Source organism: Rattus norvegicus, chromosome 4, assembly GCF_021556685.1.
Source record: "Rattus norvegicus strain SHRSP/BbbUtx chromosome 4, alternate assembly SHRSP_T2T, whole genome shotgun sequence".
In the NCBI taxonomy this organism is placed as follows: domain Eukaryota; kingdom Metazoa; phylum Chordata; class Mammalia; order Rodentia; family Muridae; genus Rattus; species Rattus norvegicus.
Genome location: NC_141537.1, coordinates 88947963 through 88963236, shown reverse-complemented (window position 1 = coordinate 88963236; position 15274 = coordinate 88947963). Strand labels below are relative to the sequence as shown.

At 43.5% G+C, this 15274-nt stretch overlaps 1 protein-coding gene across 3 annotated transcripts in view; it reads right to left on the bottom strand.

Moving 5' to 3' along the window:
* Herc3 (HECT and RLD domain containing E3 ubiquitin protein ligase 3) overlaps window positions 1-15274 on the bottom strand; it is a 90002-nt gene that overhangs the window by 72192 nt on the left and 2536 nt on the right. For all 3 annotated transcript variants that reach the window (XR_015685645.1, NM_001446372.1, NM_001446373.1), the window contains 1 exon segment: window positions 5717-5971. Coding sequence is in view for 2 of the 3 variants with exons in the window: in NM_001446372.1 (NP_001433301.1) it covers window positions 5717-5942 (226 nt within the window). In the remaining variant the exon portion in view is untranslated.

Genomic DNA, 15274 nt, shown 5'->3' with positions numbered 1-15274 from the left:
TTTATAAACCTCATTCATCAAACAGTGGAGCTACTCCATTCAGTGATGGCATTATGGGAAGTGCTTAGATAGAATACAGAGTGTATGAAATGACTTAAATTATCTACAAGAAAGGGAGAAACTAACCATGAGGAAGTGCAAAGAAAGGAAGCTAGCTATGAATCAAATAGGACATTAGAGACTTGTTATAAACTGTCACCCTTCAGGTTCCCTACAAAAGGTTTCCAGGGATGTCTCTGCAGAACTCGAAGTCTAACAGAGTTAAATTCAATTAAACTTACTGTATCCACCACAGTTGCTGTCTATTCAAACAGGAAGGAAGGCTAGCAGGTATTTATACAAGTCCAGACATCCCTAATAACACAAGGAATAGCTTCCCCCAAAATCTCAACATGGGAAATCACTGTGTGCGAAGGAAGTAGAGGGTAAGATGCTGAAAACAGGGTGGAAGCCACACAGGGGCAATAATTGGACAGACGGCAGTTTCTACTGAGCTCGATAAAAGGATGTCCATGTTTCCTTACTTATTTTTCAGTGACAAATTAAGTTGCCTATAAAAATATTGTCTTATGAAATGATGAACAGACAGGAACATAAAGGAATTAGTACTAGTCCTCTAATCAGTAGGACTATCTTGATGAAGGAGTGAGGGTGGGCTGAGATATGAGAACGTAAGATGGAGAAAGGAAAGAAAAGGCAGAAAGCAAAAGAACCAGAGCCCAGGAAAGCTGGACACTGGATTTGGATGAGGTTTAATAAGTTGTCAGGAAAAAGCTTCTGGTTGTCTCAAGCCTCATTGCCCTTAGGCTGTTTGCAAACAGATCACACACACACACACACACACACACACACACACACACACACACACCTCTAAACAATAACCCTTCTCTCTGTTACACAGTTAATAGACAGACAAAGCCGGGAGTTTCAATATTCTGCCTATTCTCAAAATATCCCCTTCTTGCATTCTGGAGATTAACAGCATGCACTGCTCTTGCAATAGAGCTAAGTTAGGTTCCCAACACCTGGCTGGGCAGCCATAACTACCAACTATAACTCCAGCTCTGGGGATCTAATGTCTTCTAGCCTCAATGGGCAACTGCACTCATGTGCACATAACCTCACACAGATATGTACACATGTACACATAACTTGTAACAATTCTTTAAAAAGAAATCATCCCTCCCTGTCACACACAGGGATTGGGGTGCATTACTAATCTGAGAAGTTGAAAATGGCAGTCTGAGGGGAACACGGAGCCTTAAGGGCATCTACAGTAACACGTATTCTCAAGGAGAAAAACACTGGGTCTCTGAATCAGAAAGCCAAGTCCATGTGTCATACCAGTTAGACAGCAAGTAAACAACCTGACAGCCAGCTAGACAGACTGCCAAACTGAAAACCTCTATCCTGAGACCACACAACAATCCTCCTCCACAGGTCTGACTCACAGTTCCTTGGGTCATTGGATTTTCAAGACAAATTTGATTTATAAGGCAAAGCAGCGAGTCCTCCATAGCTGCACTCATCATCTGCATCCACAGTGCTGCAGGCCATCTGAGTGTGACGACTGCGACACAGACCACAGTCTCACATTCCCTGCAGCCACAGAAGGACGCATTAACCATTGCCATATCTAAGACCTTAGAGCCCACAGAACACCTCCAACTCGCTTCTCCTCACATCCTCAAGGCCTTAGGGTACATCATCGCATACTCATTTCTGAGGCACCTTCATATTCCAAAGACAATTGATCTGTATCATGTGGGCTGAAAGCTCAACCTGGCACTCACAGGAACACCCTCTTAGCAAAGGGCTCTCATGCAGCTTCCTCCCCGGTGGCACTTGAAAGACCATTCTGATGCCAGGAAGGTCTCTCCAGTAGAGCCTGTCTGTCCTGTTTCCCTTCCTTTCTTTCCCACAGCACAGAAGACTACACCCTTGTTCTGTGTGTTCTGTCTACTGATTTCTACCCATAGCCCTCTGCTGCCCTTCTCTGTCTAGTAGCTCTCCAGGTAACGATTCCCAAGAAGCACACAGAGCATGAAAGCTCAATCTCTTTCCTCCCCTCATTAAAAATAAATCCAATGGTACCCAGATTTATAACACCATGAAAAAGTTAAAGCATGAGAGGGAGGCACCCACCTACACGCCTCTCCATTCAGAGGCACTATTCAACAGTGGCTGTGAAGTTTATAATTAACATACTAGCTTAAAGTGGAAGAGAAATTTCTGGACTCTCTTTTAATTTACCTAGGAGTCTGGCTTACCAAAGTTACATCCCAGGTAGGACCCAGCTCCTCCCCTTGCTGACTCCAAAGGCCTTCTCTGGTTTTCTGCAATCACCCAGCCCTGGCTGTGGTAGGTGCTGGCCTAACCCTGGGTCCAAGCAAAGGGTTGCTCCACACTGCCCACTTACTTCCAGAGGCCCGAGGGCTCTCACTAGCTCTTGGGAACTGTGTCCCAAGGCTCTCTAGAGACATGTGAGACTGCACTTACACCCATCACAGCGCCTTCGAATGAGAGTTGACATTATTGTGCCACCAAGTTTCTTCCTTTTCCTATCTGCTGCCACTCCAGGCTTTGAGACGGAGACATAGAGTGAGACGTGTACACCTGTGCCTCTGAGTAAAGCTACCTGCCAAACGCACGGCCGGGAAAAATGAGGGTGGTTCAAAGCTGTAATCCCAGCCCTTGGAGTGTACACAAGAGATCAGTTGTTCAAGGTCATGTGTGGTATCACATAAAGTTTAAGTCCAGCCTGGGCTACATGAGAATATGTGTCATAAAGAAACACACACCCCCTGGGGGTTGGGGGGTGACAATCTACAATACCAGAAGAAGTCTCATCCTTTAAGAGAAAATAGAACTGAAGCTCAGAAAGAACCCTGTCTAGGACTACACTTACTTCCTAATGGTAAAAAGACCAGACTATTTCTCAGACTCTCCGCTCAGGCATTCAGCCTTGTAATTTCAGAGAAAGGTCAGAGTTTCCCAGCTGCTAGAGAGAGCTTCAAGGAGCATGACTCATCCTGCTGGAGATAGGGCCTGGAAATACTGTATTAAACAATAGCACAGCCTACCTCCAGGATGGACGAAAGAGTCAGACAGCGTTGAGCAATCCCTGTACTATGCTGCCTGACTTGAAATCCTCCACAAAGTTGTACTTTGACTTCCAGATACATGCTGTGATATAAGCATAAACACACGTGCATGTACACACACACACACACACACATACACACACACACACACATATTTAAAAAAAAAAGTCACTGGAGTGAGAGTCAGGGGCACCAATTTCTGTCTGAACATCAACATTCCCTGTGAGAGGTAGGCTGTGAGCTGCCACACCCCTCCGCAGGCACTCATCAACAGACAATGCCTCTCACCTGAAGAAACAGGATGTTAATGGGCGTAATGTGACTCAGTGAGTTATAAGAGAAGGCAGAAAAAAGTGCTAGGTTTTAATGTTTTCCACTGAGACATCCATCAGTAAAAAGCAGAAATTTCCTGCTATATTGTACTAAGGATAAAACATATAACATGCTTTGCTCATTTACTAATTATTGGCACTTTTCCTTGAATAGTATTTTACTGCACAAAACAAGCACTGAGTATTTTGCATACCCAATGCATTGTATAAAAGCACATTAGTGGATAGGTGAGCCTACAAATCCATTCCCCAAAATTCCAAGAATCAGGGCAACGTGTTAGGAAAGCAAGCTGCGATTACATCTGCAGGAGCACACACAGTGGGCACTGTCCGAGTGGGAACTCAGTGGCAGACAGTGAACAGAAGGAAGCCCTCTAAGGACACTCACACTTTCATGATTTAGAGCAGAGGACACAGTTTCCCATTTCCCAGGCTGACCTGCAATTGCTGTACAGGTAAGTGCAGCCTTGAAGTCTGGGGTCTCTTGCTTCTACCCCTCAAGTGCTAAAACTATAAGCATTTCCCATTAAACGCACCATAAGTTCTGTCTAAAACCAATCCTGTAGTCTACTGTTTTCAAATGTTCAACGTGAAGTCTCGATTACAAATTAAGACTGACATTTGGGTCAGGGCAACACAGGGTCTTAGGCACATGCCACGTGGTAAGGTAAATGAGGAAGAAGCATGAATCAGGTCACATGATGCAATTCCCCTTAATGACCCCAGATGAGTGCTCCTGACCTGCAGGTTCACGACACTGGAGGTAATTGAACACTACCCATAGCCTTTTCTTTTAAAAGGAAATTGTGTGCATTCATGTTTGTCTGTGTGAGTATACGCCAAGCATATCTGGTAAACACTGGGACCAGAAAAGGTCACTGGACCCCCTAGAGCTGGAGTTACGGGAAGTTCTGAGCCAATAAACCGGGATGCTAGAAAAAGCAACTATTGTCAACCGATTGTCAACCGCCACACCAACTCTCCAGCCCTGGTGACCGCTCTTTCATGAAGCTTCGATGTCTAGACTTAATCTGGACTGAGTGAAGGAGCAACAAGGAGCCAAGAAACTGGCTCACAAGTGTGCCAGGTTCTAAACTGCGAGCACAGTAAGGAGGTTCGCCTCAGTACAACCACTCTAAGGTCTCAAGTCTACACTGAAAGCACATTGAGGGTCAAATTTAGGTTCTATAATGATAAAGTGAAAAGAAAAAGATGTGGACTATCAGGCGTTAAAATGCACACTGGCTGTCAGAAATCAATGAAAAGCACGGATGTAAGAACTCTTAATGAGTTCTTGTCTTCCACTTAGCCTTTCTGCACCCCCCCACCACCACTATTACCGGTCTCAGCACAGCACTAGTACACCTGTCCACCCACACCCCAAGGTACACTCAGTACTCAGCAACACATACACACACACACAAGCACCTGCCACCCCTACCCTGAGGGACACTCAGTACTAGGTCTCGCACAGGCACAGGCACACACACACACACACACACACACACACACACACACACACCCTGGGGTGCGGTTAGTTCGTTCTCTCTCTCTCTCTTTCTCTCTTCTCTCTCCCCTTCTCCCCCCCCTCCCCCACACACATACTCACACACACAAAAGCATCTACCACCCACACCCTGGGGTGCAGTCAAAACTAAGTCAGTCTCTCTCTCTCTCTCTCTCTCTCTCTCTCTCTCTCTCTCTCTCTCACACACACACACACACACACACACACACACACACACAATGTTCATGGGTCAAAAGTCTACTCATTCTTTTTGCTCTGCCCACCTCACCTCTCCAATCCACCCTAGCATATCTGTCACAAGCCTGCACCCAAACATCCATGTGGAGAACTTGACATGAGAAGCACAGGTTCACCTCATCACAGCATCCCTCGTCTCCGCTCACAAAGTCCCACACAGCACTCAGCACCAAATGCTTTACAAAAGCATGTTCCAGAAATAAAAGAATGCAGAGGAAACCAAGGAGGAAACTTGATACTGATCACATGAGGACTCCTTGTTTAAAGCCCTCATGTCTTGGCTTTCAATTACTAAGGAAAATCACCTCTCAGTCCTGCTTTGCATGTTGTATAATAAGATTAAAAGAAGAAAGGCTATTTTCCCATTTCATGGCTTAAATTAGACACAGTTCAATGGGGAATACTGCACTACTTAAAGAACCCAGAGCTTCCCTGAAGAAAGGGGATTGGTAAGACATGAGCTGCTACCATTTGTCTTGGAGGTGTCTAACAATCAAGGCACAGGTGGCACTTACCTGGCTTGTTACCTTCCCTCTCGTGGCCAAGCTGCCCCTTGGTGTTTACTCCACACGTGTAAACCTCCCCATCCTCCAGCAGGAACACTGAATGGTTTCCTCCACACGCCACTTCCTTGATGCTTCTGTCCGATACGAAGCGGCACACCTGGGGCTCAGCCACGATTCCTTGCAGGTTGGAGCTGATGCCTGGTTGGCCCAGGGACCAATACCCCCAACATAGCATTGTTCTTATCCTTCAGGGTCTCATATAGCCTAGAAAAGAGTTTTGTTTTAAAAAATAGGAAGGTTAGGAAAAAATCATTTAAAAGCACCAGAAGAAATCAAGTAACAAATACAACCGATTAAAATGACTCTCCCATGTGAGCAAATGATGTGAGAGCTGAATGAACCCTCACAACAAGATCCATTACTTTTGGGTTAATTAAAAATAGCCCTTGCCTAATAATCATCACGCCTTGCATTTTAAAATAAAACATGCTAATATTATCAAAAGTAGTTCTCTAAGTTAGAAAGATGCTGTTTTGTATTTTAGTAGCGCTTAAAGGAAAATTTTAAATAAAACTTCACATCCCTTGGTGAATCCAGTCCTACCTGAAAGTGGGGCCCTCTACAGACACAATCTCTACATCCATCTGGGCCTGCCTCCTCTGGCATGGATACTTGTCTACCTGAACTAATGGTTTCTTCTTTCTACTCTTCAAATATAACCCCATCATATTTGTAACGCCCTTCACCAGAGATCAGAGAATAGTGTAGCCTTCTTCCAGATAGCCAGGTATCAACTTTGGCCAGCGGACTACTGCTGACAACATCCTCAAGCTTTTCAAAATACACAAAATCCACAGCGGGATGCTTTTCCAAAGAAGTAAAGACAAAATCTCCCTCTCTACCAGCTCATACACACCAAAGTGGCCAGATTAAGATGGAGCCCTTCTACAAGGACACAAAATAGTGGGGCTGCTCTAGAAAATGATGGGTAGTTCTTCAAAAGTTCTGTGGCTCTTGCTCTCACTACAGTTGGAAATATCAAACAGGGCAATTCCTTACTGAAGAAAACATCTAGTGAGTCTTGACATCCTTACAATAAGTACTGGAGGAGAAAAGCAGAACCTTGGCGGGAGCAGGGAAATTCTATTTTTCTTTTTTTTTTTTTATTGCATTTTTTAATTTCCAGTTTAAATGTTATCCCATTTCCCAATTTCCCCTCCAGAAACCCACTATCCCACTAACCCCTGCTTCTATGAGGGTGCTCCCTCACCCACCCACCCATCCACTCCTTCCCACCTCCCCTCTCTGATATTCCCCTACACTGGGGCATCAAGCCTTGACAGAACCAAGGGCCTCTCCACCCACTGATGCTGACAAGGCCATCCTCTGCTACATATGCGGATAGAGCCATAGGTCTATCCCTGTGTTCTTTTGAGATGGTGGTTTAGTCCCTGGGAGATCTGGGGAGGTCTGGTTGGTTGATATTGTTGTTCTTCCTATGCAGATGCAAACTCCTTCATCTCCTTCAATCTTTTCTCTAACTCCTCCATTGGGGACCCTATGCTCAGTTCTATGGTTGGCTGCAAGCATCCACAAGAGGGTAATTCTAAAAACAAAAAACAAACAGAAAATCCAGAGTACTTCACGAAGACTAAAATGAAGATCATGAAGATGGAGGATTGTGAGGAAACCAAGAATTACAGGCAGGTGACAGACATTTAAATATTACTTCCTGCCCTAGCGATTCTGGAGAAGACTTCTAGTCAGCAGAGTTTGTCATTTAAATTTCTTTATTTGGATATTAAAGGAAATCTTCCCAACTCTGGCCTTAGGAACACTCAGAATCCATTTCAACTTTCTGTAGTACACACATTTCAGGCATTCTACTTGATCACTTCCGGGCTCTAAGAACACACAGTCTCACTACAAGCAACAGGGCTAGACACAGCGTGACAACACCATCAACCAGCCCACAGCGAGAACTCTGACTGACTTCTAAGGACCCAGGGACACAAAGCACACAGCCTTTTTCCACAGCGCAGGCTTTAAGATAGACAACTCCTTCCTCGGAGCATAAAAGCAATAGCTGCAAACATTATAATCCAATGACAGTGGGTTTCTGGAGGGGAAATTGGGAATCCTGCTTCAACCCTTCTTGACAACAGAAACAGTACTGTGTCCTTGATTTATGTAAAATATTCCCACAGTGGCACTACAGTAATCCGAATTTATTCTTTAAATTTTTTGAAACTTTCTATAAAGGCAGGAACATACAAAACTGAACTTAATTTTTTCTTCATAACCAGAAAGTATTGCTTCTTCCCAAGAGTTTAATATCTTGTCTAGATGCTAGACTAAGCAAGCATTAAGCTTAGGTATCGTTCTTCGATAAACTGCTAAGATTAGGAAAGAAAACCTCTAAGTACAAAACAGGCAGAGACAGAACAAGGATAAGACATTTGTTTACAATGGAACTTCCCCAGGTAACTCAATTGCTGGTCCATACTCAATTCTGTCAATTTAATAGTTTGTGGTTTTGTCTTCTTTCTCCTGTCAATAACGGTATTAGCACCAAAATGTTACACTATCAGCCACTGCAATATTATGTAGTTTACTATTACGTCCTGTCGTCATTGTAACAACCACTTTCAGATAAAGCAGCACTCCCAGCGCTCAAAAAAACACCATAGTCACACAGCTGGAGGCTACACATCCACACTCCACACACAAGACCAACACCAGTGTCACACGGATCCACAGGTCGACCCTGCTACTGGAGTAACATGTTACCTACAATACCACAACACAAAAATACTCTAATAATGACTACACTGTATCAGTATACAAAACACAACTACACTAGGATAAGTCTAATTTATTTGAATTTTTCAGCTTTCAACAAAAGCATGAAATCGTAAAATTTAAAATATATGTTCCCTCTGAGCACAGAATAGTCATAATTAAGAGATGTGCAACTACAGGATCAGCCAAGAGAAGGAAATGTGTCTGGGGACCAGAGATGACTCAGCAGTTAAGAGTGTCTGCCATGTAATCAAGAGTTCCAGAGCTGAGAGCCTGCTCAAATGTTAGCTGGAATTATTCTTGTAGACTCGTTAATGGTGTAGCCCTGACATGTTGGTGATTCTGCTGTTCAGAATTCCCTTTAAGCTTAGAGCTGAAATGCCTTGCAGTGACACTTGGTGCAAGAAGGCTGCTGTGAGAAGAACATGTGTGTTTTAGGTGAGTTTTCCTCATGAATAAATTGTTAGTTGTTAGTCCATCAATAATCAGTAACAGAAAAAAAAACAGAAATTCATCTATCTTTACATTAAGCCACCCCTCAAAAATGCCAGAGTAATATCTGGACGACATGACACTGACACAGAGACTGTGGGGAGCATCTGTGGGTTTGTGGGTTCACACCAGACATCAGAGGCTCACAGTACAAACACCAACATCTCATTACCCAGACCAAAAAAAAAAAAAAAAAAAAAAAAAAAGAGAGAGAGAGAGAGGAAACTGTCCTCAATTAGTGTATAAAGAGATATGTAATTAGTTGTACTGTATACTAAACAGGCACACATAAAGCAACATTCATGGTGACAAAAACATAGTGGCCTCCTCTGCCTGGAAGTAAGGTTTCCATAGGTCACTAATGTGCTGTTCATAGTAGCTTTATAAAATGTAATTACTGGAAATAATGAGAATCAACTAAATCACATAAATCATGCTTTTTAAAACATTATTGTTCTAGGCACCTACTTTTGTCAGAATTGGGTATTTTTTTTAACTTGGAATAAAATTAACCCCTGACTGTTAATATTAATAATTACATCATTAAGAACATATAGAAGTAAAACATAGTTTGAGCTTATTCTAAGTCAAACTCAAAGGTATTGGTCTGTTTAATCTTCTATAAGATTTTACACATACAGAAAGACCAAAAAATGACTATGTATGTATGCATGCATGTGTGTATGTATGTATGTACAAATACACATATGAAGGGAAGGGAAGATGAGACAGTATGCTAAGGGAAGCACCCATAGGACCATACTCACACTGTGGCACAGCCAGGGGAGGGGGGGTTGAATTCAGACTCTACGCTTGACCTTTCCAGGATGGAACCTACAATAAGACTGCTGAATGTTCAGCATTCCCAAGAATCCCCAGAACTGTCCTCTAAGAATGAATACCCTGATCAATAGTCAATCTATTTGATGTACTACTGAAGAATGACGTAATAGTGTATATAGGACTCCATCACACCAGTTACTAAATTTGTCCTTCTTGGGTTCCATGATGAACGAGCCCAACCCCCAGGCAGAATCTACAACAGTGAGGAAACACATTGACCAATGAGGTGCGAGCATCCCGACCTACACACGGCATCTCTCTTCAATACTCTGCTGGCATCCTGAGCCAATCAACTTTAGAGGAGTTTGTGCTTGAGACACAGCTGAACTTGCAGTGCTCTGGGTGAGGATAATCCTAGGCGAGCAGCCTGTGGGTGTGGGTGAGCAGCCTGAAGTGTGACCTCCGATTGACAAGTAGCAACACTTTAGGAAGAAACAGTAGACAGGTGAAATCTGCCAGGAGAACTAGCAGTAACATAAACCAGAGGCATCTCTGTAAGAGGGTTGGTTTCCTAATTGGAATATCGTTAGGGTTTTATCATAATGTCTCAAAATGGCAGTGAGGGTCACTGAAATCATCCAGCCCTCAGGTTAGGCTCAGTGTGTTAAAGAATCCAGCTAATCGGGCATAATGGAAGATGCCCGGAGATCCCAGTACTTGGATGGCTAAAACAGAAGAAACATGCATTTGAGGTCATCATAAGTAAGAGTGAGACACTCTCAAAAGGAGGAGGACCCCGCACATACCAGTAATCAGCTTTCACTTACAGACCTGCTCTAAACTGAACCCCTAAAGCTGGCTGCTTCCAGTGTCCACGAACTTAATGTCTAGTTCAGTCAGTCTATGTGTCACTGGGCATTTTGATCCCTTCACTTCGCTCATCCATTTTTCTACATTTACTGCCTCCTTACTATTAAGGAAGGTATTTCTTTTGTTTCCCTACAAAATACACAATCATAGAGCCTATGACAGAAGACTACAGAATGGCACCCATCTCTACACCTCCTCCGTCTCAGCTTCCACTTCCTGCCTCTCGTTCCTTCGACCACAAAACAAAAGCAGAGATGGCTTTCAAAGGACAACTTACTCTGGGTGTTATACGTGGCTCATTTGTTTTCTCGTTTAGTCTTGGTAAGAGATTGATACTCTGAATGGTCAAATGGGTCAACTGAGCTCAAGTCAACCACAGACTAGCTGGGAAGCCTGGAGAAGGGAAGTGTAGAGACTTCCGGGCCTGTTTCCCTTCTCTCCAATGGAGAAGAATAACTAAGTTCTAGGACAAAATGTGTAGAAAGGGCTCAGCACTGTCCTAGCATAACTTAGTAAGTGACGTGACCACCAAGGGTCACTGTGATTCCTACGAGGCTGGTGCTCTGCATTAAGTCCTCTGCAGACAAGACAGTTCCAGAAGAGGCTGAGGTGTCACTCCTGATCTCCTTGGCCAGGACTAGCATCAGCTATGTCCTGCCAAGCCTGCACCACAGCAAAGCTGAGCTTCCAACACGGTCATCTTTTTCTTTAGGGCATCTGAGGTTGCAGGAGAGCTTTCCGGGTTTCCTTTAAAATCTGAAGGGAGAAGGTAGATAGATAGATCTGTGTGTTCCAATCCTAGTGAGTGAGCTGAATACTGAATGGCAACCTCCATTTCCAAAACTGTCTTAACTTCATGTCTACAGCTCTACCTAACAACCGATTCCTACTCCTCTGAAAGTCATGGAAACCTAGTAACATGAAGGCAGGACTCATAATCTCACTTAACATAATGATGTACATCCTCTCAAATATGCTTACCAATAGATACATGAATGGTGATGTGTGTGCAGGTGTTAAGTCTGTGTACAAGGATTCAGTGCATTACAGGCACACCCCAAATGCAAGCAAATTTAGAGACAAAGCTCAAATGCCAATAACAAGATTCATTCTAATGACTTGCTTTATTATTGACATTTTTTTCTGCCAGCAAGAATTGCATAAAAGGCAAGCAAATGTTCGACAAGACATCCAGTCCCTTCTGTGGCTTCCTGGTGCTTTAGTGGGATTTGGGTCCTCAGACCCTTTCAGCCATGACATAGCATTCCTGCTCCTTCCCATTACCTTCTTAGCATGGTGCCTTCTTCACAAGCTGGCATTAGGCTTTGTGAAGCTCACTGAATGGGAGGCTCTCCATGGGAGCTGTGGGCTGCCTTCAAAAGACACCCAGCCAGCCTGGCGAGAATGTGACAGTCTGGTAACACCAAAACAGCCAGAGCTCTTACTCACAGCTAATGAGTGTGAACTGCCATTAGCAACTCTGGAAAACAAGCTGGCATTTTCTGGGAACGATCCGGGGATGTGGATGCTGCACAGCACAGCCATTTCATTCCTGAGTCTACAGCCAGACTGCCTAACTCATTAAGAAGCTATGGGCGTTCGTGCAACTGCACAGAGACAGAGATGGACAGCAAACCCGGAAACCTGGAGCTTGAAGCAGGGGAGAAATACTGTATGTTGGCACTGTCCACTATAGTGGCTGTGCATTTGAAATGCGGCTAATATAACTGAAGAACTGAAATTTCAATACTATTTGATTTTAATTTTAATAGAAGTGAGTACATTGGCTACTGGCTATCTCACCATACAATACAGTCAGAAATTCATTAATCTAGACATCATGATATATACCATAGACTTATATATAAATAAGTATTTATATATTATAATAAGTATAAATACATATCTTTCTATATATTTATTTAAACTTACATAAAAATATATTTAGACTAAAAGTGAATAAACATATAATTCATATATATAAGAATTTCATTATGATTAGAAACAAACATAAAAAAAGCTGTTGCTGGTACACACCTATAAGGCATCCCCTAAGAGGCTACTCAGGGCAGAAACAAGAATGTTTTATGGGGTGACTAAAAAGTAATCTCAGTAGGGGATAACATTTGAAATGTAAATAAATAAAATAACCAGTAAAAAACAAAAAGTAATCTCATCATCTAATACAGGCAGAAGGATCAGGGGTTCAAGGCCAGCCTGGACTTATGAGACTTTTCTCAAAGGAAACAAACTACATATGCATAAAATAGAATCCTGCACAGCAGTTAAAAATAAACTAATGGTATAACTGTGTCCCAGGACGTTTTGAGTTACAAAAGAAATCAGAATGTTACAGAGTTTAAATGCTGTAAAACAAATACATTGTCATTGTAAAGGTACGAACCAAAAACCTTCATGAACACAAAACAGAAGGCAGTGCTTATGGAGGTATGAGGGGCCGAAGGGACAATCTGGAACACCCAGGAGGAGCTCCAGTAGCAGGATGATGTTCTGTTTCTGTCCTTCTAAACACACATCACCAGCATTACTTTATGATACAAGTATTTTTCAATTTAGCAAAAGCACGGGTTAGGCAGTGTTCCACTTCTCGGAGCCTCCCTCCATACCCTATGCCCACACAGACGGGCAGCCTCGATGGAGGAACCGAGCTCCATGCATCCTTGCTGTCTCTGGTTCTCAGCAGAATGTGAGGGTGCAGAGAGCAAGTGAACCGAGTCCTGATCCCAGAAAACCACACTCCCCACGTTTAACCGGTGTACAGTTGTGTTTTCCAACCTGGATATGGCTACTTAAGTCTCTATTCATAGCAAGAATAACAATGTATTTCTCCACTTAAAATGGACCTCCTGTGCTTCAGCTGTACCTGAAAGTGAAATGCCTTTTACAATAAAGCTCACATTAATCCTCCTGCCTCAGCCTCCCAAGTACTAAGATCAAAGAGGTGAGCCACCACAGCTAACAAAACGTGGGGTTTTGCTGTTGTTTGCATTACCTACTGGGGACTGAAGTCAGGGCTATACCATGAGCTGCACTGCCATCTATCTAGACCTCCATTGTTCTGTTTCTGAGTCTTGCTATGTAGTACAGGTTAGTCTAAAACCCATGAAAAACCATCCTGCCCCAGCTTCACCTGAGAGGGCCATAAGCGTGAAGCGTCATGCCCAGCAAGGCCCAAACATCCAAACATCTCTCTCTCTTTCTCTCTCTCTCTCTCTCTCTCTCTCTCTCTCTCTCTCACACACACACACACACACACACACACACACACACACACACACACACACACGGGAGGGGAGGATGGAGGCAGCATGCACACCAATGTGCTACGACAGACAGAATGGCATTCTGGCTCTCCATGGTAGCTCCAAGCCTGAGACTCTTGTTCATTTCTCCACCATTAGAGACCACACTGGTGTCCAGTACATAGAAGGGGCTTGTGCTGGGTACTTTTATGCAGCTTAGCAGAAGCCAAAGTCATCTGAGCAGAGGGAACCTCAAGAAAACCCCTCCATTAGATCAAGCTGTAGGCAAGCTTGTAGAGTATTCTCTTAAGTATCAATTAATGAGGGAGGGCCCAGCCCACTGCGGGTGGTGCCACCCTGAGCAGACAGTCCTGGGTGCTATAAGCAAGCCAGTCAGCACCACTCCTCCATGGCCTCTGCATCAGCTCCTGCATCCAGGTTCCTGCCCTGCCTTCCTCTGTGATGGACTGTGGTGTGGAAGCATAATGTGGAACAAACCCTTTCCTGCCCATGCATTGGTCATGGTGTTTCATCACAGCAATAGTAACACTAAGTAGGACAGGGCTCAAAAATGATTTCTGAACCAAGGGGGGGGGGGGGGGGGGAAGCAGTGCTCCCATGACTGCAAACCTACCCAGGGTCTAGATCTGAAAACTTTATTTAATTCACCCTCTGTCAAGCAAGGATCTAGAACAGCCAGAAGTCTTATTATGCACAGCTGGTGGGAGTTTAAGTTGGCAAAACCACTTTAGAAACCTCAAGATTAGCAAGAAGATTAAATCACTTGCCCAGGAACATGTAAATAAGGAGCTGAAATAGAACCTGCCTGCCGAAGTCAAAAGGCAGAATTCAAGTTTCCTCTGCCAGACGGCAAGCCATGCTCTGGAGCACGACCCTGACCTGTGTCTCAAACAAAAGCAAACCAAATCACAAAAACCACACTCTCTACCATTTTATAAATAGGAGTTTAAAGGCAAAGCTGCATATGATCAAAATACATTATGAATTTATAAAATGTGATAATAAAACCACTACTATATGTAATTAATATATGTCAATAGGACATTTTTTACAAAAAAAATGTAAAAAGACAAGCTGTGGGCAATAAGTGAGCTCATATTCGCTAAATCATTGGTGATTACACAACCAGAACTAAGGCAACAGAGGGAGAGGGGGAGCGAGCCAATCTCAATAGTTAACCAGACTGTCCTCTACAACCTTGACTCGTGATAAAAGAGCTCACCTGCACAGAAGCACACACTTAGCACCAGCAAGTGTCACTTCTGAATGTTTCACATGTTTAAGAGGGCAAGGGTAGTACTGTCAAAGGGGTCATCTTGCCGAAACAGGTTTACCA